Source organism: Cyclopterus lumpus, chromosome 9 (assembly GCF_009769545.1).
Source record: "Cyclopterus lumpus isolate fCycLum1 chromosome 9, fCycLum1.pri, whole genome shotgun sequence".
NCBI lineage: Eukaryota > Metazoa > Chordata > Actinopteri > Perciformes > Cyclopteridae > Cyclopterus > Cyclopterus lumpus.
In genome coordinates, this window is record NC_046974.1 from 15059297 (window position 1) to 15086255 (window position 26959).

Consider the following 26959-nt stretch of genomic DNA (forward strand, 5'->3'; position numbering starts at 1 on the left):
GCGAGGGGCGAAAGAAGTGGACAGCAGTGCCTGATGGGTATTGAAGAGGGAATGAAAGGGCGAGAGACGTGTGAGGCAGAGGAAAGAGAAGAGAGCGAGACCTTGCCTCCGAGGCAATGAGCCGAAAGCAACGAGAGAGGCAGACAAAGCCGCACAATGCTCTCACACAGCAGAACAAAGAGAGGAGGTGCATCATGGGAGTCTGAGCCTTGTGCCGCCACTTACGCCATGCTGGATAAACACGCAATGGCACGTGCAAAGATCGAAACCCAAACACATATGCCTTACTGTAATAATCGTTAATTGGGTAATACTGATATAATAGATTGACATAATTTGGTTTTGGTTTAATTTTATTAACTAAAGGGTCAGTTTTCCTACTTTTAGTGCTGTAGCTCCTCAACCTTCACAAAACTGCACAAATAGGCAAAAACTAACGCAATTACATCGACTGCTGTGCATATCGTATACAAGCATACAAGTATACTAAAGCAGATGCTTTAAGAATATGAGTCTGTCTGTCGTAAACTTGACAAAAGAATAATACAGAAGACGTTTGTGATAATAGTGACTTTAGCAGAGCAGAAAAGCATGCTTCTAAAATATGGTATAGAGCATGAAAACCCTGAGTAAATTTGAACAGCATCTTCACTGAGTGAAAGACAGCGTAGGGAGAGGAGAGCTTTCTCTACAGCACTGTGATATATGCAGACCTGGGTTAAACCAGAGGGAGAGGGTAAACAGGAAGAGAGGAGGGCTGTTCAATTTTAGGGGTATTTCAGGTATGAGTGGAAATGCAAATATATGTCTGTGTGCCGAATGTTCTGTGTGTTTCATTGTAAATCTGATTTGGTGCATATTCATGCATGTGTGGTAAAAGCAATGTATACTTCTCAGGAAGCTAGCTCAGGGAAATACAAGCTCACGTAGTATAGACACATGAGTGGCAGGTTGAAACTGTGTACTTTCTCAGCTACATCAAAATTCAAAGGAAAAGTATGTACCATTATTTAGATATTGGCACTAAAGTTTCCACCCTCTGACTCCTGCTTCTTCCTCTCTTGTGATCTCTCATCCTCTTTCCCTGTTGGTCTCTCTTCCTCCGGCAGGTCTGATATGTTGGAGCTGCAGCTGAACTCTGAGTAGCACTGTCTCCAGGAAAAAACAAAGTGATCAATGTGAGAAGGCACGGGGCGCTCATGGACAGGCCAATCAATGGTGGAAAGAACCTTGCCCAGGGCCTTATGCAAATGGGAGCACGTCCCGTAACCTCGGGAGTGAACATGCGCACTAGATCAATGGGATGAGGGTAGAACCTTACAGCAAGATCAGCCTCAGACAGTAAATATGTAATGATGAATCCCTCAAGATTTAACTGAACTCAAATGAACTTCAACTAGCTGGGCTTCTTATATCACCAAGTGGCAAGAAAGACCCCGTCTTTCAGAGGTAGGGTGTGAGGTCGGTGGGGCAGGACAAGGGAGGTTAAAAAGAGCTTTTGATGCGCTGAGGCCAGATGGATTTTTCACTTCCTTTTCACTAGGGGGAGAAAATAAATCAGGAAGACAAAAAAGGTGAGAGGAGACTTATGAATAATCACCTCAACAATACTTGTTTGAGCTGTAATGATTTTCAATGATGTCACCATGGCAACATCTGTGTGTTTTGAGGGACGAAAGAGAAGAGCGAGTAACCGTGACGACCAGGTGAAATCATGCTTGGTCGCTTAAAAGTATGAATAGTCAGACAAATGACTGGATAAGACAAACTATTCAAAACCAACAGCGGACATTTACTAACAACCTCATGGACCGGAGTCTGAAATTGATATCAATCAAAAGTGATCACAGACCAATTAAAAGTAGTGCATGACTTACCGAAGTACAAGGTAACCGTGGCGATCAAGAGACTAATAACCTTTTTCTCTCTAAGCAGAAAATAATTGACAGCACTGAACTGCTGTGACAAAAGTCACCTGTGCACTTAAATAATCATATACAGGAGAAAAATAAAGATACCGTAAAAGAAGTCAAAAACCAAGAGGCACTGACGATGTAAACCGAGATGTATGAAAGGGATCCAGTGAGCGCAATGACCGCTCCTGCGTCAGAGCCTAAGGGAAGAGCTCCATGTCTGCCTCTGGGCTGCTGAGAACGCTATAGGAGAGCTTGATCAAAACAAGACGCATACAGAGTATCAACACGATTTTTACAGTGAGAAAGCAAAAGTTATGCCTTGAATTGCCCTTGGTTGTTGGCTATGTCTCAGATGACCTTTCTAAACCTTGACCACAAAAGTTCAGGAAAACAAGAACAAAAGTGTTTCGGAACATATCGGTACTTTATTGAGCGATACCTGCAGTGCACCCCTGAAACAAAGTTCAGGGAAACGGCGGTTAAAATACTCAACACACGGTGAATCACTTCCCGCACGGCCTCTCTGGACAGTCTACCTTTTCTGTGTTGTAACAGCCCTGCAGAAGCATCTGTCCTAATCCACTGACTGACAAAGTAAAGTGATCACAGAAAAGTGAGTTGGTTGTGGGTGTAATGGTATGCATGGTACCAATCTGCAGAGAAATAAAGGGAAATGCTTTTATGTAAGAAAAAGAGACTGCATGGCAACTAGTCCCTGGTATTATAGATATACTGTAAATCCTCTTAAAATACATGTTGTTTGTTGATAAGAATAAAATCAGAGGGAAGGAACATTCTCACGGCAAATGACGAAGAAGGCTAACTAGGGGACAAATTGGATTACACCCTATATTTCCGAACAGCACGGCAGATTCTTGCCAACTATAACAATGTTGGGCTGCATCCTTCGGTTAACTGAGATATTACGAAACAACTGACTAAAAGATGAATGTATGACAAATAAACCAAAAACATTGTGTTCATGTTATAAAACCCTTGATTATCTTGCAACTGTGCTACTAAAAAAACAAGACAGAATTAATAATGAAAGACATACAAAAAAAAACATACAAACAACAAACAAAATTGGAATCTCACACAAAATCAATTCCCCTTGATATTAAAGGAACAGCGCGTGAGCGACAAGAGGTGAGTACAGTATTACCAACCCCCTGCTCCTTACCAACACCACAAATGTAATCTAGAAACCAAAGATGCTCCTGAAACAGAGAGAAACACCAACAAAGGTGAGAATAATGGCGACGTATTGAAGGGAATACTTCACAAAGCCTATTGTGTGAGTATCCTTTTCAGACAGCAAACCCGCTGTAATTTGGTCTGCGTCATCTGCCTCTAGTCACAATGCAGCGCTACAGCTTTGAAATGGATGGCAAATGAAGGCCATTTGTACATAATCACAGCAGATAGAAGAATTCAGAAGCCCTACAATGTGTTGTTGAGGTGGAAAGAAAGACCTTGGTCTATCTGCGGCAGCCAGCGCAGCCAAGTTTTGGCAAGGGAGGTCTTTTTTCTCAAAAAAAAAGCCAATCAATTGAAATCAAATCAGTTTGCAAGCCGTGACATTTAAACAGTTCAATTTACATCCCCATGTTAAGAGGAGAGCCACTCTCAAAGATGCCTATTCATTCACAAAGAAATTAGATGTCTATATTTCAGCTGCTTAATAGAGCAAATATGCTGAAGCTGTACTGAGGAAAAAAACGTGTCTTATCACGGTGTACAAAGGGCTAGCCATTGTCTGTCATTACGAGCGGAGCACAAAAAAACAGAAAGGGATAATATACATAATATAGACAGGACTGGAAAATGGCACCATGCATGATATGCATGCATTACTACATACACACTTTCTCATTGGCGATGGTGTATGTCCTGAGGGCGGCTGTCCTGCTGTGCAGGCTGGCAGGCACTTTTGTCATGGTGGTCCTTTTGTTTCACATCAAACAAAACGCCACAGCTTTGCATACGGCTCCACTAATTTCTGCTAGTGTGCCCCAGCCATTTATCATCGCCTTTCACCCTCTCCTCTCCTATCGTGGCTCTGATAGCTGCTCTACACCAAGCTGTTCTGCTTAGGACGATATAAGCTTCTCCAGGCTAGGGCTGACACATGTAGACGTGCACATATCCATATGTGCGTGCGCACACACACACACACGCATACACACACACGCATACACTAGACACATACAATATGTGCGCACCCACTTGCAGGCATAGACATACGCACACATGCACACAGAGACAGACATACACACAGGAAACTGCACTACTACTGCACCGCTTGCAAGCCCGCCAGCTATGGAGAACCTTGAGATGAAAACAAACCTTCTCTTCATCCCCTCCAGAAGCAATAGACAGGCTCGCACTCAGAGTTTCGGAGGCGGCAGAGACGTGTATACAACATTAGACGAGGGGATTTTCAGAGCCTGTGCATGGAGGTCTTCACAGCTGGGATGATTTTGTCAACAAATTGCTTGTGTGGTGATGAACTCAGGTGAAGGTTGCACTGGTCCTTGAAGAGTATTTCAGATAGATACAAAGGGGAACTTAGTTTGACACAGTTTAAAGAAATACTCCAACATTGTAGGGGAAATCAACTTGTTTGCTCTCCGACTGAGAGTTATATTCTGTTGAAAGATCAATATACATTTTATGCCTGCGCATTCAGCAGAGATTGGTCCAGGACTAGGAAAGCACAAACACTGGGGGCAGGGTGGAAAGACTAACTTCCAACAACTTATAATGTGTCTTTTTTTTCATTGTGTGTCTTGTTTGCTGGCACCAATCCATCAAAGAATCTTTGTTAGGAAATTGGAGGACAGCAACTGTACGAAGAGGAAAGGCACTCGAAGAGACTGCTTGCCACTTCTCCCTGCAGTTAGTCATACATTTACCTCCAATGCAGAAGCTAACTTAAACCACCTAAAGCACCATTTAATACACATTAAATAGACGTGAACAAATATAAAAACAAAATTACACTGAAAAAGTGAATAAGTATATTCCTTTAAAACCACGGAAGTTGACGATAAACGTTACATGACATTTTAAAAGATTAATTTAGAAAGAAAAAAGTGCAGCAATGAGAGCAATTCAGAGCATATCTAGTGTCTCCACACAGCTCTCAACATGGCGACAGCTGACCCATGCACGCCCATAATGGCTATATAAGCAAAGCACTTAGAAGCTCTGAATGAAACACACACACACAGAGGAAAGGCCACTCCATTCTCTGCTCTGGTAGCCCTGACACCACTATATATTTACATTTAGAATATGTAAATAAATTGTTTGCTGCTAAATGAATGTATTGAATATCGTATAGATAACCTTTAAAGTAGTAGAAGTAATAGTACAATAACAACAATTAAAATAATGTATTTTGATATTTATATATGTGCATTTTATTTGTGAGGAATGGATACCGAGGTGTTTGTACAGCGCCATGTGTTCACTGGGCTGTTACCATGCCAGTCATGAGGCTGTACAGACCACTGCCAGACCCAGACTCCTGCAAAGAGGGCAGAGTTGGCACCACAGCTGCCCTGAGGGTCACCACGACTGAGAGGAGGAGGACTTAGGAGGACGAAGGCAATGAGGACACAATGTAGGACATAAAGCCGAGTGGATTTTGGGATGATAGTACATATAGGTTTGAAGAGTGAGAACAACTATGCAAACAAGGTAATAGAAAAAAACAAACTAAAAACAGTTGCAGTTGCACAGAGACATGGGAACGAGCTTGTTTGGAAAACTGTCTGTGGTAAATGAATAGGAAATCTTAAAGAGACTTTTTCTATATTTGAATTCATTTAGAGAATCTAATTAGGCACAAGAAAACTTTTTTTGCATCTACCCATATAACATAAACACCTCTCACTTGAGTGAGGATGCATTATCAGGAAAATTGAATCACTTTTAAACTCCGAAATATGTAAAACTAACTTCTCCGACTTCGACTGATTCACCCGGCAGTGTTTCATCTTTCTCATCCTCCACATATTGGTATGGCGATGAAGTCCACAAGGAATGAAGAAATCCTTCATATCTATCTGTCTTACCTCAAGCATCTCTTCCCACATCCAACTCCTGGCCAAAACACACACACACACACACACACATACATACTTGCGCACACATGCATCCAAGGACGACAGAGAGAAATATGGTATATTCATTATAGATTGAAACAGATGGCTCTAGACAGAACGTGTACAGGAAGATGTCCTGCAAGCGTGTACTGTATATGTGTGGCGTGTTCATAGAGGACACTTCAAATCTGTAATCGTGTTCTTGAGGGGCTGTTGTGGCGGGTGGCTTGTTGTCTGGTTGGCACCCACACATTTGACAGATGCATTCTTACATAAGACCTTATATAATGCTGCCCTGTCCAATAAGAGTGTTCCTGTTTTGCTCGGAAGGTTAGTGCGGGTTAGACAACCTTTCCTCATCACAACCCTGTCCAACCCCCGTCGCCACACACCCACCCCCCGCACTCCTGGCAATGAAGAAAGATGAAAAGACAGACTGAGCCAAGGGAGAGATGGAGGCAGGGCCCTTTTTCTGTATGGTTCTATCCCCCCGGTACCTAACTCTCTCTCTACTTCTTTCTAGGGTGAGATTTTGTCCTGAGGTGAAGAAAGAATATTGCAGACCGGGAACCTTGAGGAGCATGGCCAGTTTGTGTGTGTATGAGATGGAGATACGCAGAGAGAGACACAGTCCACAGGCATGCTAAAACCTGTAAGACTGTGAAGGGAATACAGGAATAGTGGGTTTAAAACAAAGTAGCACGGATGGATTCTGTGATCGCTAAAGAATGATAGAGAGGGGAAAAGGGCGAGAAAGGTGGGGGCGACGCAGAGAAAGAGCTTTCCCCCTGCAGCACTTATTCAAAGGCATTTAGCTTCTCTTTGATGCATCTATAATTAGTCAGTACACACTGTGAAGTGTTTTAAAATAAATTAAATTGCAATGAAACACTTGAGCACTCAAAACAGGGGCTAACATGGTTCGGAGCTCGGGGAGCGGGCGGTAGAAATTAATGGTGGGCCTTTTTGATGTGCTTGATCAGAAATGTATTTATTAACTGCAAAGCGGAGTAGTAATTAACCCACAGACAGCTTGTTTTCTCTGGGTCTTCTCGTGTGTCAAACGGTTCATCCCGCAAGGCTCCTCTCTCTACTCGCCTGCTCATGCGCACACACCTCCCACCACATCCCGCTGGACCACTTTCTCCTCAATTAAGTAGACGGTGTGCACATGTATGTGCATGAGTGTGTGCATGCTTATGTGTGAGGGAGTGCAATAAAAAGTAAGACCTATACTAAGACATATACCATAGTATATGTATATGGTACTCCTGTAAAATGCAAGTAGTAGTGTATTTGCATAAACATCCCAATGTAGTAGTAGAGTAGTATAATACTGATAATACATGAGAAAAGCACCCGAACAGAATAATAATATGAATTTATTATAAGAACTCAAAAACTCTACAAAACCAGCATGATTGTCTTGGACGAGTTTGCACACTGCTCGCTGTAGACAAGTTGCTGATAGGCAAGGGTGGTTAACAAGGGTAGCTAATAAAGAATATGAATGTGTATATGTGTTTGTGTCAAGTTTGTAAAGAGGTGAAGAAGTTTCAACACTAACAGACAACAGAAGCTGGGATGGCCTCAAGGGAAACCTGACAATGGCGTCCTCGAAAAGCATGTCACTTAAAGTGAACACAATTATCTTTCAAGTCTCTGTTTTGATGTTACCTTCTCCATACTGCATCAGCTATATGCAATATATGTATTTATGCACATACTGTACATGAGTGTTTTTTTTAAAAAAAAACGGTTTTCACATGACAAGGACATCACATAAAAGAATGCAGTTAAAAACCTCGTTGAGCCCTTTACACAGAGAGGGAGTCTGACTGAAGGAAACAGAGAGACTGAAAGAGACAAATCGAGGGAATAGTAGTCTTCGTCACACAGCCAGAAAGCCCAAGAGATTGTGAGGCTGTCACGGACAAAACACTGCATGAATATTTAGCAGCGGAATTAAAATGACAAAAATACTAAACAAAAAAAGAGTAGGTGAAAAAGAAAGAATAGAAAATATTCCTGAAAACACCAAGGGACAAGTGCCCACCTTTAATCCCCCACTAGCCGTATCCTCATTGTGCCACCTCCCTTTTCCTACCTTTCCTGAGAAAAGGGAAGAGATATGACTTGAATAATGTGGTGAGTGTAGCAGTAACTCCTTCAGATCGAGAAACCAGCAAACTGGGAATGTACCCGAGCTCTGAGATCATGGAGAGGCTTACAAAACAACGAGCACCTTATGTTGGCTAGCGGAGTTCAAGACAGCGCAGTCCTTGTATTTTAAATGCTAACGCGGCTAGCACAGCATGTGTGCAACAAGCCTGGCACTGAGCCACAATGGCTACATACACGTGTTTGTTGGAATTTCAGATGCCGCAAATGTAACTGATCTAGACTTTTATGGGGTTTTTTTTATTAGAAATTCTGCAAATATGTAATAAGCAAATATGTAATTTATCAGTCAATTTAATATAGTTTAAATACAATCATGGCTCTTTGCCATGTTGAGAGTCGTGTGGAAGCACTATATATGCTCTGTGTTTCGTTTGGAGCACCTTTTAAGTTGGATTTTAAGATGAAAACATTGTATTAAATAGAATGGCGAGTGAGTTTTGATCCTTTCTTAAAAATAACTACACGGTACATGTTTTTGTTGCAGTATATGTCACTAGTATACACATTAGACAGCAAGTAGCAGGCTTACAGGGTACAAACAAACCTCCCCACCATTAAACATGACTCCTAAATGCTACTCTGACTTGGTAGATAACTCACCATGATGGCATTAGCGACCTGCACCCTGAAGCCTTATTATTAATAGGTAACTCTAGTCATTAAAACACTAACAGACGAGAAAGTGATAATCAATATGTGATGCAGAGTCTCACAAGGATATCACAGTAAACCAAAGACCAGAAAATAAAGCATTGACCTCAGCCTTCATGTAACCCGCAAAAGACACACTGTAGGCCCATTTAGCTGAAGGGTGCAGTTATACAGCCAAGAGGCTGGCCAAACTTTTACTTTCACCCTCCCCTGTGCACCATTAATTCCTTCAAATCCACTTCCCTCCCACCATCTTTTCACCTATCCTCTGTCTTTCTTAAGGCTGGGAGATATGCATGCTCTGCAGCAGATCTGGTTTAACAGTAACTCTGTTGTTGCATTGCCATAACTACATTTCTTTATCCAGCTCTCTTCTTCCTCCTGATTTCCTCCTGTTCTGTTTTTGATGTGGAACCAGATTGTTTACAGAAGCAGTACTTTTTCAAAACTAAATGCTATTTATTTGTAATTGTTCCACCATGTTTCACATACCAGTATGTTGCCCCCGTCTCCCTGAGTTGACTGATTTGAATACTGCTCTTCTGGTTTCCATATATGTGTTTGTTGGACAATAAGTAGTTGTTTTACAAACTGACATGTTTCTGTACATGCAAGGCTGTTGGTATGCGACAGTAGTAGCATTGCAAACTTAAATTTTAGTTCATACAACTATTAATATGGAATATGCAGTTGTTCCAATACACACATATATGTGAGTGATTGTACTGACATGAGTGCATTTCGTTTCAGTGTGTCTCTTTGTCGGTGGGAGGTTGAAATGATAAGCGGAAAACTAAAAGACTCACCAGCTCAACGAAAGACAGCCCTCCGTAGCTGTGGGCCATGATGAAAACATTCTTGGCTGCGGCTTTGGACACAAAGTGGTCCCACACGTACAGCACGTGTTCCTCCGAGGAACCATTTTCCTGCAACACAAAAACTTTAATGTTATATCCATGACAAAGAATACTGATGTGAATCATATGAGCATGAAGGCTGTCAGAAAAATACAAAACATTTAAGATATGTGTCCATCTAGTGAGACTGGAGCATCCATAGAGCTATCTAACTCTTTCAATGCAATGCTACAGCATCAAAACCTGCACTTCTGGGCCAGCCAAAAAGAAAAGGTATGAAAGAGAAACAAAAAGTGGTGGTGGCCGGAGGGGATTCTATAAAGAGCCACACTTTGGTAGATCAATAAGTCTTGCATATTGCAAATGCCCTAAATGTAAAACTCAATAGGCTGGGTGACGTAACGTTTAAATCTTAATTTGTGGCCCGCTGCTGAATCGATGGCCAGTCTATACACCAGTAGAGGCATAATGGGAAGACACTAGGGGAAGGTCAAAGAAAAAAAAACAAGGAGGAGATATACACATACATAAACAAAACAGCACAGTTTCACACCAGCGAGGGCAATCACAAACCCCTACGTATGTTCTTACTCTCATCTGCATGCACACGATCACACACACACACATGCAGGATTAGGCACACACAACCAGAAGGCATGTTTAATTAACCAGAGACGGAGGCGCTTATCCAGGGCTGGAAAGAACAATAGTAAAAGTACAGGCGAGAAAAGGGCATCCATTAATGAACTTGTGACATTGATTCTAGACTTTGATTTCCTATCAAACTGTCTGGTTCACAATAGAAATCAACAATACATTCCCACAAGAGGTTGCACCACACGTGGAGCTTTGTCGACTAGAAAAACCTGTATCCTTAGATCTCAACAGCGTGCTGTATTTAAGATAGCACAACACTGGATGCAAACACGCTATTCACACACAATCTTTTTAATTATATATATATAAATAAATACATAATATATTGAAACAAACAAATAAACAAACATATAGATTGGAAGCTCATCTATTAATTGAGTGTCAAACTGTTCCATGTGACTCCAAAACAAATACTTATGGATATGAGGTAAAGGAAGAGACTCTCCTGGTAGTTTCTATGAATGTGTTTGTATTACACAAAGTAAAACACTATATTATCAAAGAAAGATAATTACTTCAACATTCCCTTTTCTAAAGGTGGTAATTGAGGAGATGTGTGAAACAAGCACACAATATGGTTTAAACGTTACCTTTCAAGAAAGTAAGGTAGTTTGTGATGTGATGAGATGTTTTTGCTTGCGAGTATGTGTGTACAAATCTTTGTGCAAGTGTGCATGTGTGCTTCCACTATTTGATGATGTGCGGCTGTGTGTTTTTGTTGCTGTGTTTGTCTAGAGGTAAATTAACCTGTCAGAGTGTTTGTGTTTACTGCTAGATTAGCATGAGGGGGTTGTAGTGTCAGCACCCACCTCAATTCAGAGTGTGATGCAAGACCAGGCAACTCCGCTCTGCCCTGCCCTTCTGCCATCAGTTTGCCACGCATGTGTGCGTGCGTGTGTGTGTGTGTGTTATCCTGCATGCAAAAGATGCTGGCTGAAGCAGAGTTGTCTGTCTGAAAGGCTGTGACATCAAAGTCCTTTGAAGTCTCCCTCCTCTCTCCTCTGCCATGTCATCCTTCATCTGTGATGCCCATTTCATTAGCCTCCCTCCCTCACCCCTTCCCTCTCTACTACCTTATTTTTCTCCATCGCTTTTGCCACCTGATCTCCTTCACCGTCCTCCGTCTTCTGTGTGTGTGTGTATGTGTGCGTGTGTGGGTGTGTGTGCGTGTTTGTGTGTGTATATGTGTGTGTGAGGGAGCTATTTACTTCTTCAATAATCCTGCTGACATCAAATGATTGCAGACAAGTCGTGTCAATGAGTGATAAAATAAAGAAAAGGAGCGTTTTTTTATGTATCTATATATTTCCAATACAACTAATTAAAAGACCCATATTGCACCAGTTAATGGTGGCAAATTACTCTCCCCGTGCTCCTGACTTCATCACCCAACCTAACAAACAACAGCACACGTTCTTTGCCTCCACCCTCAGTGGTAAGCAACAGAGTGACTGACTACCTGGCAGTGTAGTGAATTATCTAAACAGCATTTGCATATTGTTGCAATTATTTCCTGGGGTTAATTAGCTGCAGTGGAGCACACCGCCCTGCGAGACTGGCTTCCTGTCACCAGCTCTCACACAGTATCTTAGCTTATTTATTTATTTCCTCACACCGTGTATGTGTGTGTGTGTATCTGCCAGCACTGTCAGAACAGAGTCCCAACTGCACACCTGTTGCCAACATCCTTCAGCCATGACTGTCAAGGGACATATAAGGGTGTGTGCAATTTGTGTGTGTGTTTACCAAATATATGGTGATCCATACTGTCCCCTCAGAGACAATAAAATATGAATCCACGTCGCCATATGCTGACAGCTAACTATTATGAAAAATAAATAAAATGGAGAGAGTAGACCGAGAGAGAGAGAGAGAGAGAGCGATACATACATATTATGGAGGGCATACAGTCTATCTCTGTGTGTCTAACTGAAAGCTCTCTCATCTCTGGACCTGGACTTCATAAACATGTAAGATAAAAGCTGAAGAATATACTGAATCTGAATATATTCTACACAGAAATGGCCAGAACAATATAATTGGCACCTTTTTAGAAGTTGCAGGAAATAAGTAGATTTCAAGCAGGTGAGTGACAGATGCCTGCAATATTACAATCACTCATTCAAAGAGACACTTGTCTGAGGTCAGACAAGGTCATAGCTAAGCATGGACCATCTTAAGGCAACCAGTCCATCTCCAGATGTTCCTTTGACCACCGTGTGCAATGTTATCAAGATGTTTCAGGCCATGGTGCTGTAGCCAACCGCCCTGGAAGAGGACGCAAGTGAAAACCTGATCAAAGATTGCAGCTGAAGATTGTTCAAATGGTGGAGGGAAGGACCTCAGACAACAGCAAAACTGACCTTCAGAAAAAAAGGTAAAGTTCATATATGCATGTATATGTGTGTGTGTGTATATATATATATATATATATATATATATAGTTTACACACACACTGTGGTGATTCACCAAAATGTGGTTTTAGCCAAGTTCCTGCTAGCCAATCAACAGACCTCTGATTATGTGTTTCGCTTGAGTCACCATTAAAACTGCTAGCTAGACAACCTGTTACACGACATTGAGCGTGATTATCTACCCCACGTTTAGTCATAAGTGGTACCAACTGTTACTCGTTTGTTGAATGCATTTACTTTCCAATTGTCTAGTTTCAAGAATTTGTTCAATTTAGCTGTTAACATTACTTACACAATAAAAACTCACACTCCTTTCCAAAACCACAAATAATTGCATACACACAGATGCAAACTTGTGCTCACACTCAAAGGTTTTCCAATACTTGCTCGGTGTTTGTTCACTGTAATGAGAAGAAGGGAGAGGGGAGCAAGGGATAGTGCGCTGCAGCCAGAACAACAGCCCCAACACCAACACAAACGCAGTGTCTGACCAACACAGGAATCAATGAATCTAACTCCTAATCTCCTCCTCCTCCTTCTCATCCAAAACACAAAAGACTTCAGAAAACTTTGGAGGAAAGTGGAATTTCAGGTTGGGAGATGGTGAGCAGTGTGGACCGGAAAAAATCTAGTGGGTAAGAGCCATTCTCCTTTTTACACTAAAACTTTTCAGTGGGAGCCAGAAGTGTCAGGACAGTGTCACGGGATCCTGATACAACTTTATCAGGTTCGGACTCTTTTGCTTGGCCAGTACTGCTTTCAATCTTGCAAAAATGAGATATCAAGGGGTCAGATTGAGTACAATTGCAAGTACTAGAAACACTAATCACAGAACAATACCCTTTTAGAGTTCCTTCCTGCAAGAGAAAAGTAAAAACACAAATTACTCAAATTACTTTAGAGCTTTCTCACACACACACACACACACACTAACTAACTAACTAACTGGCTGAACGATCTCTCAATCTTGCAGTCCACTCCTGCTCTCAGGCCACACACTGGGTAAACCCACTTGCAGCCCCGGTCATTATACTCTTTAATATGTCCTGATCAAAACAGGATTGTTTTCATTTGGCCTAATGATTCAATATTAAATAGGCAATGTACATAATTGCATGTTTGGTGTTAGCAGAGAGGTTATTAGATTAAGTTAGTTAGTTTGTGTGTGTTTGTGTGTGTGTGTGTGTGTGTGTGTGTGTGTGTGTGTGTGTGTGTGTGTGTGTGTGTGTGTGTGTGTGTGTGTGTGTGTGTGTGTGTGTGTGTGTGTGTGTGTGTGTGTGTGTGTGTGTGTGTGTGTGTGTGTGTGTGTGTGTGTGTGTGTGTGTATATGACTCTGCACACACAATTAAATAGTGGGCCTCAACGACACCTGTTTGCAATTGCATTCTAATCAATGTCTGGGACGTGTGCTCCTTCGCCATCTCTTTTCCTTTTTTTCCGCCTCCTCTCGTCTTTTCCCTCTCTTTACTTTTACGGCCGACAGAGAGCTGAAGTTAGCTAGAAGCTGTCTGGGAGCTGATGGGTCTGCTAGAGTGGGGAAAAGAACGGTATGGACCAAATTAGTGCCAGAGATGGGAAAATAATGAGTGTAGCATTGTGGGTAATTAGCAAGTATAGTACCTATGGAGAGTTGGGAATATAATGATGTGAGAAAGAGACAGAGAAAAGGGAGAACGAGGTGAAAAACGTGTGCAAGACTAACAAGAGGGGGAAAACTGTGTGCACGCGAGTATGAGAGTGCAGAGCGAGAGAGAGAAATGTGTAGGTGTTATTTGACTTTGCAATGAACGGATATACAGTATGAGGAAAGAGAAAGTGAGGGAGACAGAGGGAGGGAGATGGACCCAAAGAAAAACTATAGCGTCCATGTCATCCCACGTGCAGATTAGCGGGCTCAGACTGTATACAATGAAATAGCATGACCTTGGTGAGGTCAGTCTGCTCTGAAAATATTTGCCTGGGCATTGTTTCAAATCAATAACTCATTAACAAAGTACAAAGGAAGTTGCTGTGGGTTTGTGAGATTCTTTATTAGAAAAGAGCGGCTGCAGGGCAGAAAGGTCATCGCTGTGACATCTCTTCTAGCGTTGCGCTGCCGCCCGGATTGTCAGGTGAAATTACTGCGAGCCATTAATTGACATAAGGCAAAGGAGAGCGGGCAGGCAGACAAGGCTGTGTTTGTTCCAGAATGACCCTGAGGTGATGTGTTTGTGTGTATTAGTGTGTGTGCATGTGCATGTGTGTGTGTGTGTGTGTGTGTGTGTATGTGTGTGTTTTTATTCGGGTCAGCCTTTATCCACAATGGGGTTGTGTGCAGAGAGAGAAGGAAAGAGAGAGAGGGACCTCAGTGGGTGGGGAGGTACAAGGGAAGCAGGATGGATGTGTTTGATGGTTGACCTGACTAGAAGATTGGGAGCAGGGATCTGAGACCACTACACTGGTTCTGCCTTGAGCAAACACACTAACACAAAAGGTATGTGTTCACACATACAGATGTTATGTACTACACGTAAAACTAACAAGCACACAATCTAACTCTAAGTAAAACAATGACATTCACTGTTCAATTCAAACACAATAAGATACATCTGAATTTATGCCCACACACACACGCCACAGTGTGCTTGTAATGTGGCCTTAACATGAAAACGTAGCTCATGAAGACAGATAGATATGCACACAGGTCAAAGCTTTTTCCTCTATCTCACTCACAGAGAAACACACCTAAATACAAAGATGGCATCCAGCCAATTTGCTCTCTGTAGCAAGCAGGTGAGCTGCCCTCTAGCCCTGGTTATTGACCTCTCCTCAGACCAAGTTCAGAGGTTAATCAAGTCCCTACCTGTCCTTGGATATGCTGAGCCTTACTTCTCGGCACAACCACCGGGGCAAAGGTCAAATAAACCCTGTCTGTATAATTGCTTGTGGGCCAAAGAATGGGGCAAAGGGGTGAAGGTGACAAAGAGCAAAAATGTCAAATACAATTACCAGTGTGTGTTCTTGTGTGTCCGTGTCTTAATGTTTATAATCAAGTTTTGGTGTGTGAGTGTGTGTGCGTGTAGTGTGTGTGCGTTAGTGACTCCTCGGGACGTTTTGTAGTACAGTGTGAACATGGGGAAACAGGACGTTATCTGCTAAACACAGACAAGGACAAGGATCTCAGTCTGCCCCTGTGGACAGCTGCAGCTGGGAATAATGGGTCTTGGAGAGGCAGGACCTAAATAATGGATGCCCCTTCCTTCAGGAAACACACTCTGAACAATCCACAACAATCAGATAAGTATGAGACAGACAAGACATCCGTCAATTGGAGACCACAATACTCCAACGTAAAAAAACTAAAAGGTATGATATGCAAAACAAAAAACTAACAAACAACAAAAAAAAACTCTTATGAGCAACCCTTAGGAGAAGGTCGTACATCAACTCTAAACAGAGTGAGAGGTAAAGAAAAACAATTGGTTAAACCCAAGGGAATTAAATAATGCCTTGAGTGGAAAAACTAGCACACTGACGGGCCCCAATATATGGTTTGGTTGTGAAAACGGAATAATTGTAGAGAAAAGGCCGGGAATGTCATAGTGAAAGCATTCAATGCCCACCAATCTCAAATCATACAGATCGCTCATTCTTGAAGTTGCACTGAAGCTGAATTCAGTGGAAGAAAAAACGCAGAAGGAATACTCTCTATCCGCTATGTCGAAATGCTATTGGAGCGAGGGCCTCTCTGTCTACCTCCCTCTCTGCACAACCTACAATGTGAGTTTCTAAAAGGAAAAGCATTAAAAAAAACTAAGGGAGAAAGAGAGAAAAGTATTCCAGTCATTTATAAAAATAAGTGGTGCTTAAAGAAAGGCGAAGCTCTGTTTTTTGTCCCCTTTGCTCTTTTTTTCCCCTTCTTCTTTCCAGGGCCTGCTGGCCTAATCCCAGCCAGCCAGCCTTGGGTGAACTCTTTGGAAGCTTCTTAAGCCCATGAATGTGCCTTTTGTTCCTGCCATTCCTCCGCTTGGCTGACAGAAAATAGCTAACTGGATTACTGCTAAAATTCAGAGTAAAGTGAACTCCCAAACTTCTATAAGGCAAAGTGCTAACCCCCTCCCCGCCCCTCCACTATCCTCATCAGCATCCCTCTGATCAGACTTTCTACCCTTCCATCCCTCCTCCTGTCCTCTCTTTCTCCTCCACCATCATCCCCCTAAACATGGCCCAGTGGTGTGTGATCTAGAGGAGAGGAGAGGGATTAGATAAGGTTGAGGGGTTGCACACTATGAACCCAAGGCTAAAAAGTAAGAATCCTAAAAGCAGTTAAGAGCTTATTAATGTGTGTAAGGAAGCGTATTAATCAACTCAACTCTATAACGGGGCTGGTGTGGTCTGCAAGCGTGTGTGTGTGTCAGTCTTTGTGAGTCAATGTAGTAAAAATGAAAATGTATAACTACAGAGCAAGACGGGGGGTAATTCAGGTATGGTTTATGGTATTTTTGTGTAATGTTGGATTTCATTATATTACAGGGAGTGGAGGCATATATTGGAGTGTGTGTGTTTCTGAATGGCTGTGTGCAGGTGGTCTGGCAGCTCAGCGGGAGTTAGAGTGTGAGTTGTAGTGAATAAAAATAGTGTGTGTGGGGGGGGGGGGAGGGGGTGTGTGGGTGTGGGGTGTGTGTGTGTGTGTGGGGGGTGTGGGGGTGGGGGTGGGGGGGGGGGGGGGGGGGGGGGGGTGTATATCCCTCTCCTTCACCTCTGTTAGTCAGAGTGGGTGGTGGATCAAATCAAACCTCCTTAGCACTGGCTGTTTTCATCTTTTTGAACAGCACCCACCCAAGATACACACACACACACACACACACACACACACACACACACACACACACACACACGTCAAAACCTTAGTTCTTTTTCCACCTCCTTTACTCTTTTGTCTGTCGGTATGTGTGTGCCTATGCATTACTGCATGTGTGCTTTCCGTGTGTGTGTGTGTGTGTGTGTGTGCGCGTATGTGTGACAGCTTACTCTGGGGTGGACAGAGGCAGAGTTGTAGTGAGTAGAGCAGTGCAGGAGGAGGCGTGGACGGTAGAGGAGAGGTCATACACACTACCATCCTGCTGACTTCTGGGTCAAAGGGCAACATTCAAGGGGGACCAACACAGAGCCAACCTGCTTACTCATTAATCTTTATCCCGAGTCTTGCAATCCCTGCATCTAAGGACAAGTGTATTTGGCTGGAAAATCTAAACCTTCTACATGACACCTACTCTTCTGGCTTATGGGGATCATTGTGTATTAGCCTGTTAGTCTTAGTTAGTTAGTGTTAACATATAGAAAACATTTTTTTAAACTAAATCTTCAAAGGTGCTACAATGCTGGATACTGCAGTATTATAGGCAGCTAAATCAATTATCATTGTACTGACTTCTATTAAACTGAAAAGGAACCTGACATGACAGTGGGCTGATGTGTAATATTCTTCAGTTACTCATTATGATGTCTGTCCTGACTTCCACCTCATGAAGAACAGCCAAGACTGTTAAACTTCACAGTATTTCCAAGACACTACAGTCTCAAAAAGACGCACCACTGCTGCATGCCGTCCTTGTCTCATTGCATCTGACCCTGTCCAGCATGCATTATGCAGGCATGGGGAACGCAAGATAAGCTCAATATCTATAAGATGTAAACAATATAGCATGCTTCCTCGTAGGATCGGAGATCCTGGTTTGGGATATCACACTGCTATCGTGACTGAGTATTACAGATTCAAGGCAAGAGGAAAGAGAGAAAATAAAACAAATGAATACACACTCTTATTGATGTAAGTAGAACAAAATGTAGATGGCAATGCATGCATATATTGATATACACACACACACACACACACACACACACATACACAAGAATATAACAAGCTCATAAGAAATAAGCAATGTATTTTGACTATTCATTTATGGCGTAAAATGGAACAATATAGAAGTTAGTTTAACTACATTAAAACACGATGGAGTGTTTACCAGGTCAGTTCCATGTCAGTTTCATGTCAGACTGTTCACCAGTCTGGGACACCAACGCACATGCAAAGAAGTGTGATAGACTACGATAGAACTGCGGCTAATTATTTCTTATTAGAGTGTGTGTAAAGGTAGTGTCAGGGGGTGAGAGGGAAAAAAGCCTGCGTTGACAGCTCACACACCGCCCGCTAGTCCCAAAACAGCCCTAACTCTTGTCAGACACCAGAGACTGACGTATTTCACACACACACACACACAAGCCCACGCACATACAAAGGTACAACCACTGCTGTGACGCTATCGCCACAACAAGAGTCAGACACAGATAATTGATGAGGACACTTGTCTAATATGAAATGGGATGGGAAAAACCCTCGCTCATTGTGCCCTTAATCCTGAATGAGAGCTTTTGAGAGAGTAAAAAAAGAATGGCTGGATTCCATTGAGGAGGAAAATTATGAGCATGGCATAAAACAAAAGACATCTAAGCAGAGGACAACATTGTTTTAATTTCTAATCACTTATACCATATTTATTTAAACGGTTGATTCCTTTGTTTGACCACAAGGTAAACTGGCGGAGTTATGTGTATGTGCAAAGCATAAATCTCTCCTCCTGTGTGTGTGTGTGTAATTAGAGGGTGTACAGTCAGTGTAGCATGATAAGAATGTTGCAGTGTGTTTGCAGAGTGTGTGTTAGGGAGATAATATTCCCAGCGGTCAACAAGAGTGAAGGGCCAGAGCTACACTGACCAGCCCACCATCTGAGAGAGAAAAAGAGAGGGAAAGAGGGCGAGGATGAGGGAGAGAGGGAGGTAGCCATGTGGTTAACACTTGCTCACTGAGAGGCGACTGGAGCACGGCCAACCTCTTCACACACAGGCTGACCACACAAGAGTCTCTCTTTCTCCCTCTGCCTCTCATCCGCCCTTCATCCCTTGTTACCTAACATTTCCTTCCCTAGCTTCCTCAGCTAGCTGCCTCCCACCTTCCTCCTCCCCGCACCTTCTTCCCACTTTTGTCTCTTCCAAACTTGCCCACATTCTTCCCTCCCATTTTCTCACCTATGTCTCTACTCCTACCTCCTGCCACGACCCAAAACTGTCACTCTGTCCACCATTGTGTCTGCTTTTGACAAACATCAACGCTTCTGTCCACCTACCACGGCTTTACAACACTTCCTTCCTGCCTTCCTTTCTCTCCTCCCTCCTTCTCTCCCTCTCAGACTTACCCGTACAGGGATCCGTTCGGTCTCTGTCTCCTTCTGTGGGTTACGGTACTTCTCATAAAATTCTCTCTTCTTTTTTCCCTCTTTATCATCTTTGCGTTCCCTCTTTTCAGCGGGTTCGTCGGAGGGTTCAGTGGGTGAGGGCAGGGGGGAGAATATGGCCGGCTTCTCCAGCTCCAGGTAGTTCTCATTGGGATTGAGCACCATCACACCATAGCCCTCCTAAAACAGATAAGAAACATACAGCTACAATGTCAGAATCATGTTTCATGTTGCATTTAGTATTTATCATATTTTATAAACTCATTGCTTTTATTGATGAAGTATAATATAACTGTAAATGTATAGAACTTGTGTTATAACAAAGTGCTGTATAATATAATATATAATGTAAAGCTAAACTGAAAAATAAACAAGGCTAAGAAAACAAAAGGCATCAAAAAAGAGCTGCAAATGATATATGGGGCAAAGTACTCTATACTGTATATGAAATATAATAAATATTTGGGGAAGAGCATGACACGTGTGTGTGTGTGTGTGTGTGTGTGTGTGTGTGTGTGTGTGTGTGTGTGTGTGTGTGTGTGTGTGTGTGTGTCAGAGAGAAAAAGAGATCATTAGAAAATTCATATTAAACAGGGACCAATGATGATTGTGTATTTTCTTCTTTTTTAATTCCCGAAGATCTTTTATTTTAATCTTTTAAATGCATTAATATGTTTTATTTAACCTAAAATGAAACGTCTACAAAACAGTCTTTGTAGTTTGTGGGGTTTTTTACTAACAGAAAGAGACAATATTAATTCGGTCAAATCTACTGAGGAAAGCTGATAGAACACTGCATGATAATTTCTGCAAATTGAAGCTTTAAGAAAGAGCTTGGTAGTGGATATCTATGAGGAAATAATAACATAACAACACACATATTGTGAGACAACTGGGCTAATAACGCAAATCCAGTCTGAAAGAAATGACAGAGAAAGAGACAGAGGAGTGTGTGTCACTGGGACAAGCCTGGGAAGTAACTGAGGGATTGAAATTCAGCGCCGGTGGTTTCAGTCGGTGAGTAACATTTAGTGACTCCAAAGGCCATGTGTCACTTAATATCAAACCCAATCGATCCCACCATCACTCAATAAAAGACTTAGCCGCAACTGCATACGTATCTGTGTATGTTCATGTTATTGTGTCAGAACTACTGTCAAACGTCTAAAAATTTTTAAATAGCTGTCAAAGTTTTCAAGTGGAAATTATAATAAATAATAAGTGCAGCCCTGCTAAATGACAAAACTGAAAAAAAGAGTTAAATATAAGACAAAAATAAAATTAAAAAAACAGAAGTGGCTATAATAACAAAGAATTAAGGAAGTGGAATGCAATGTGGAGAAAAGGAAGTTTTTTTTGCAGCCTTTGGTGACTTCTTCAACTCTGAAGTCATTTTAATTAACTGTTTATTGACAGAAGCAGTCTGAAACTAAAGCAGGAAATGGATGGATTCCTGTTACACTTTGGTTCTGCTTTTTTTACACACAACCCCCCTTGTCATATACATACCCCCCCCTCCCCCCATACTTATGGGTATACGCCTGTGCAGACACCCATAACCACACATACACACACACACAAAAGAAACACACTAAGGAGAACCAAAGTCTTCAGGGCTGTAAAAAAAAAAAAACTTGCGGCGATGTGAAAGGGAGTTAAGAGAGGCAGCGTCGCTCAACTTCCTCTGCAAATCGCCATCACACACACTGTCCTCTCAAGGCGGTGCGTCTCCTCTTCCGTAATAAGTGTTAACACAAACTGCTTGTCTTCTGTTGGCGCAGCATGAGTGTGTGTCCCTCCTGTGCCTATCGACATCAAACCTGCCACACACCCCTTCCCTTTACACCTGCTGCGTGTTGACAACGGCAAAATGACACATTCTCACTTATTCAGATTATAAAATTAGTTTGATTCTCACTCCCTTTCAAATTCAGACGAGGCTTTCCTTCCCTTGCTGGACGTATTTGCGAAGTAAAACTTACTAATATAAAGAGGATAAACTTAAGTTAGCATTTTCAAGCCAGAAGAAAATTGGACATGATCAAATTGCAAATTATTTCATTTTAGAATTACAATTTAAAATGTTTTTACTATTACATTAGCTTATACTTAATATTCAAAAGATGAGTTTTGGAATTCTAATTCCAGTTTTTAAAAAATCCCTACAACATAAATGCATCAGTGTGATGATGGAGTAAAGTTTTGTATTTTACAGCGAGTCTAATGGTAATTTAGCAAGTGATTTATGACTAGAAAAAACGACATGTCCACTTTATAGTTTGTATGCAAATTCTAGGAAGAGAATGTTTCTCCAAACCTGGATTTTTATTAGTCTCTGTGTACATATGTACAAAGGGAAAAGTTAACTCGGAAAGGAAATAGATGAGCATCAATGAGTGAGGCTTGATTCAGCCTGCAGACATCACTGATACATTTGCACACAAATACACAAGTTCAGACAAACATTCAGACAGATGGACCGCCCAATGAAAAAGAACAGAGGGAGACAGAGAGAAAAGAAAGAGTGAGAAGCAGAGAGGAAGGATAAAGATTGATGGATAGATTAAATGATAAGACAAAGATAAATAGAGAAGGAAGGAGAGACAGAGAGATGTAGTCGAACCAGATCGACACCAGCTTTGTGCCACTGCCCACTGGTGGCAGCCTGATAAAATAACTGACAAGACAAGTTCAATCTAAGGCAGTAACATCATGAAAACAAGATGAAATTTGAAATCAATAAATGGTTTAAACTCAATACTGATGAGTACAAATATTATTTATAAAAACTAAAATATGACTAAATGAAAACAGACCGCACTTTCAAAGGATGTCCTCAAAAAGAAGGACAGAATGACAGGGAGAAAAAATAACAGAAAAAGCCTCTTGCACTTAACCACCATCACATCAATTTGTGTGCGTTTCTCCTTTCCCCTTATCCTGGTTCACGGGGCCAAGAGTTAATGGTTTAGCAACACTGGTCCACGTGTTCTGATGCTAACCCTGTGTGGCCTACAACCATGTTTAGTCTTCAGTGCTCTTAGTGGTCAATAACCCTTTCTGGCCTTAAGCATACTATTGGTAACCTCAAGTGGTCCGGTTCCTAGCCTTTAGCGTCCTTATGCTAACCCTAAGTGGCCTGTAGCCTATGGCCTTTCTTATGGAGAGGCTAACACACCTAACAGAGCTAGCAGTGCTAACCCTTTCAGCTGTCCAGTCACCCAGAAGGACATCGCTGTAAAGGCGACCAGTGTTGTCGTACTTAGTGTGGAGATGAAGGGCCGCCGAGTTCACCTCTATGTCGGAAACCATCATTTATTTGAACACAGAGGTCGAAAGCACTGCTCTCCCTGTCCAGACACTTCCTCCTCTTATTCTTCTCTCCATCAACCAAATATACAACACTGAGTCTGGTGCAGATGGACTGAGCACGCAAGCTATTGGGAAGGATTTAAACTTCAATTAAAATAATTGTCTTTTATAAATGTGATTCCTATATCTTATTTTATGTATGTGTTTACCATTAAATAGTATTACTTAATATTGTGAATGTCTAATGGTTTATACCAACCCACAAAATAAAACCTGATTTAGAGGAAAATACATGATAATCAAATTAAAACAGCACAATGTCAACCCTAACCCCAGAATCCCACAGAACGAATTTCTCCCACAGAGCTAATGTTCATCATCCTAGTCTTTCTTAAATCTCTCCATACACCATTGTAGAGTTAGGTCATGCGGTCTTTGTGTTCCTAGCTAACTGCTAAGTCTCCCCCACAAACGCAGCCACACACACACTGGTTACACCTGCTAAATCTGATCTTTGTGTTTTGATGTGCTGTCAGAGTGTGAATCTTACACAAACGCAGACTGCAAATCTTGGGTCACCCTGCTTTTTATACCACTAAATCTCTCTCTCACACATTGCTAACGTCGGGTCACTTTGCCTTTGTCCTATACACACACACCGTCTCAAATGAAACACATACACACGGTCCCCCAGCGTTGGGTCAGTCTCGTCTTTCTGCTGCAGTATGCAGGCTAAATCTCTTCCCATGCCCTGTGGGTGCCCCTGTGCCACCACCACACTGCGTTCCTGCCCTGGGGCCAGCGGTCAAGAGGGTCGCCACGACCCCTCTAGGGGGGGTGGGGGCATCCCACCCCCATCACCCCGCTCCGGACGCTTCTTAGCTCTCCTTTGTCGGCCTGTCCCACACCAGATAGCACAACAAAGGCTGTTGCTGCTAAGGAAACCAGGGCTTGTCTCATCATCGTGATGAAACCCTTCCTCTGTCATCACCCCAATCTTCCCACATGCAGCATTGTGGAGGTCTTTGAAAACCCAAATGCTCTTTACTATCTGCATGGCATTGAGAACAATTATAATTAAATTAAAGAAAACATATGAAGCTGCAATAAACATCTCATATCAAGCATTATTTGTGATTTATGATGACATAACCAAAGCCATACTGCACTGCTTTCACAGTATTGTCAATCCTTTTTAATGACAATGATGTTCCCTTTTTATGGTCAAATTAGACGCCACTTGTCCACTAGAACTTTGATGGTAACAGATCATTATTTTCCCTTTCAGTCAGTATATTTGTAAAGAAAGCAGATAGTGTGTGTCTCTGTGTGTGTGTCCACATGTAAGTGAGTATACAAGTGCGAGAGGGAGTAAATAAGATGTCCCTTTAAGACAGCGCACCTCTATTTTTCCAGTGGCGTCGTAATGAAATGAAATGTGTCTAATGTGCGGGATCGGGGAGAGAGGCGGCCGGAGTGAGAGGGTGTTTCATCTGTGCATGTGGAGCTCAGCGAAGCTTTGATGTGAGAGCGCTCATGTAGTGAGCAGGGCTTCGGGCACAGGGAAAAGGACAGCACTTGACAGGTACAAAGCATGGCTGATAGTGGTCACGGGTGCATGCAGTGAGGAAAGTGGATGGTATGGTTGCATGAATTTGAGGTTGTGTGTGTGGCTGTTTGCTGAAAAGGAGCATATAATGCTCTTCTTCGCATTGCACTTGCATTTTAGTGCATTTATGTATCTGTGCAGATGCATCTTACATCTTGAAAATTGGCGTGCAGATCTCGGGCAGCTTACTTTATTAGTCTTCTGTCGGGGGTCTGTTAGGATTGGGGCAAACGGCGCTCCCTTTTCTCAACAGCCTTTGCTCCACTTCCTTGTTTCAGCAACACGCAGCTCCCGATTCGCTGCTCAGACTTGACTGACAAGGGAGAAAGGGTCACCCTGCATGGCATATCCAATAAAATGAGAAGGAGGAGGGGAAAAATGTCTGCAGGCTACAGTCTGGTTTGAGATCTGAATGAGGCACAATGGCTGACAGGGAAGAAATACTAAGTTGGAGAATAAGCGAGAGCAAAGCATTGGCATCATCATTTGTTTGCATTTCAGTTGTGGCTGAATTGACATCAAATACAAGTACAACACTCCTTACAGGGAGGAGGAACATAGAACAAATACAGAGTGTTCCTTAATAAAGAGGCACGAAGGAACTGAGAGGGAAGGTAAATACTGTAATACAAGAACACTCTCACTCTCACTCCCTGTCAGGGCCACCCTGCTCTGTGTGACCTTGTCTGTCTCCGTCTCTACGTGAGCTTTTTATCCATGCAGGGTCCCTTTATCCATCAGATCTCACTCTTTTCTCTCCCTCTATTTTTCCCACTCCTCCTCTCCCCGAGGCTGAGATACCACACAGATCGCACAGTAATGTCAGATTAAGTCACGGTGCCCCCTTTCGCATTTTAACAGAGCACCAGTCTTGAGACCCCCCATACCCAACCAAACACACATCTATGTTTCTCCGAGAGCAGAAGGGTGGGAGAGCACTTACTGTACCAGTGGGGCTCTGAAAAGACATGTGTGGATCTTAGGGGTGATGTGAGAGTGGATGAGACAGGATTGTCATCAGCATGTCAGCACAAGATCAATCATCCTCTTGATAACTAGCGATACCCAGGGGCCATGCAGTACTTGCAGAGAAGACCTGAAATATTCTTTTCATAGTGTCTCAACATTTTTTTTTAAAAAGACAGCAAAATGTAACAATTGAAAACAAGATAATGAGCTTAAATGATACCTAAATTGGGTGGCATAAATTGCAATACATACATATGAGATGGCAGAGCTAAACCCCGTTTTTTGATCCTCTGTTCAACCCATGTTTGTTTAAGCAATCAATTGAAAGAAAGGCCGACACAAATGTTTACATAAGAAAAGTACAACAAACTGGAGCTTTATATCCCCATCTGGCCCCCTGAGTTAATTTAAAACAAATTTCCCACTGCATGGGTTTCTCCTCTTATAAAGAGTACACGTTTAATTACGTTCTAAATTCAACTTTTCACTTCAAGTTCAAAGACTGCATTCGGTGGTCGCTTCCACTAATGTAGTCGTACACTAATTTGGTCAAAGTAAATAAGTCTATGTGCTAATGATGATCTTTTTCTTGATCTTAATGAGCACAAATAGTTTAGGTCAAAATAAGAGGCTAACCTTTTGAGTTAGTCAAGTAGTTTTGTCTAAAACAAGCAGCAGAGTTTTTAACCTTGGCATGGATGTCTGAGCTCATTTGGATATTGTTTATATGTAGAGCTGAATATTTATAAATGAGTTCAAAGTGGAGCAGTGGGGTGGAGGAAGTGAAGAGAATAGCACAACTTCAGATCCCTGATGCCTCAGCTTCTTTTCATGCTCGCATTTACATTTCTTTCTCTCCATTTCACTTTCTATTTCTCTCTTCCTGTCTCGCTCCTCCCGACCTGTCTATTTTCAGCACCTTAGTGAAAGGATAGACATGAAGACACTCACGCAGACACTGTTGAGTAACTCACTCAGTGCGATGCCAAAGACAGTTTATGCG

The 26959-nt window shown here is 42.2% G+C and overlaps 1 protein-coding gene across 6 annotated transcripts in view; it reads right to left on the bottom strand.

The window, feature by feature from the left end:
• Positions 1 to 26959, bottom strand: part of fam172a (family with sequence similarity 172 member A) — a 144155-nt gene that overhangs the window by 62658 nt on the left and 54538 nt on the right. For all 6 annotated transcript variants that reach the window (XM_034542129.1, XM_034542126.1, XM_034542128.1 and 3 more), the window contains 2 exons: positions 20028 to 20246; positions 9673 to 9792 (listed from right to left, as the gene is read on the bottom strand). In XM_034542129.1, the coding sequence (XP_034398020.1) occupies positions 9673 to 9792; positions 20028 to 20246 (339 nt within the window). The remainder of the gene's footprint in view (positions 1 to 9672; positions 9793 to 20027; positions 20247 to 26959) is intronic.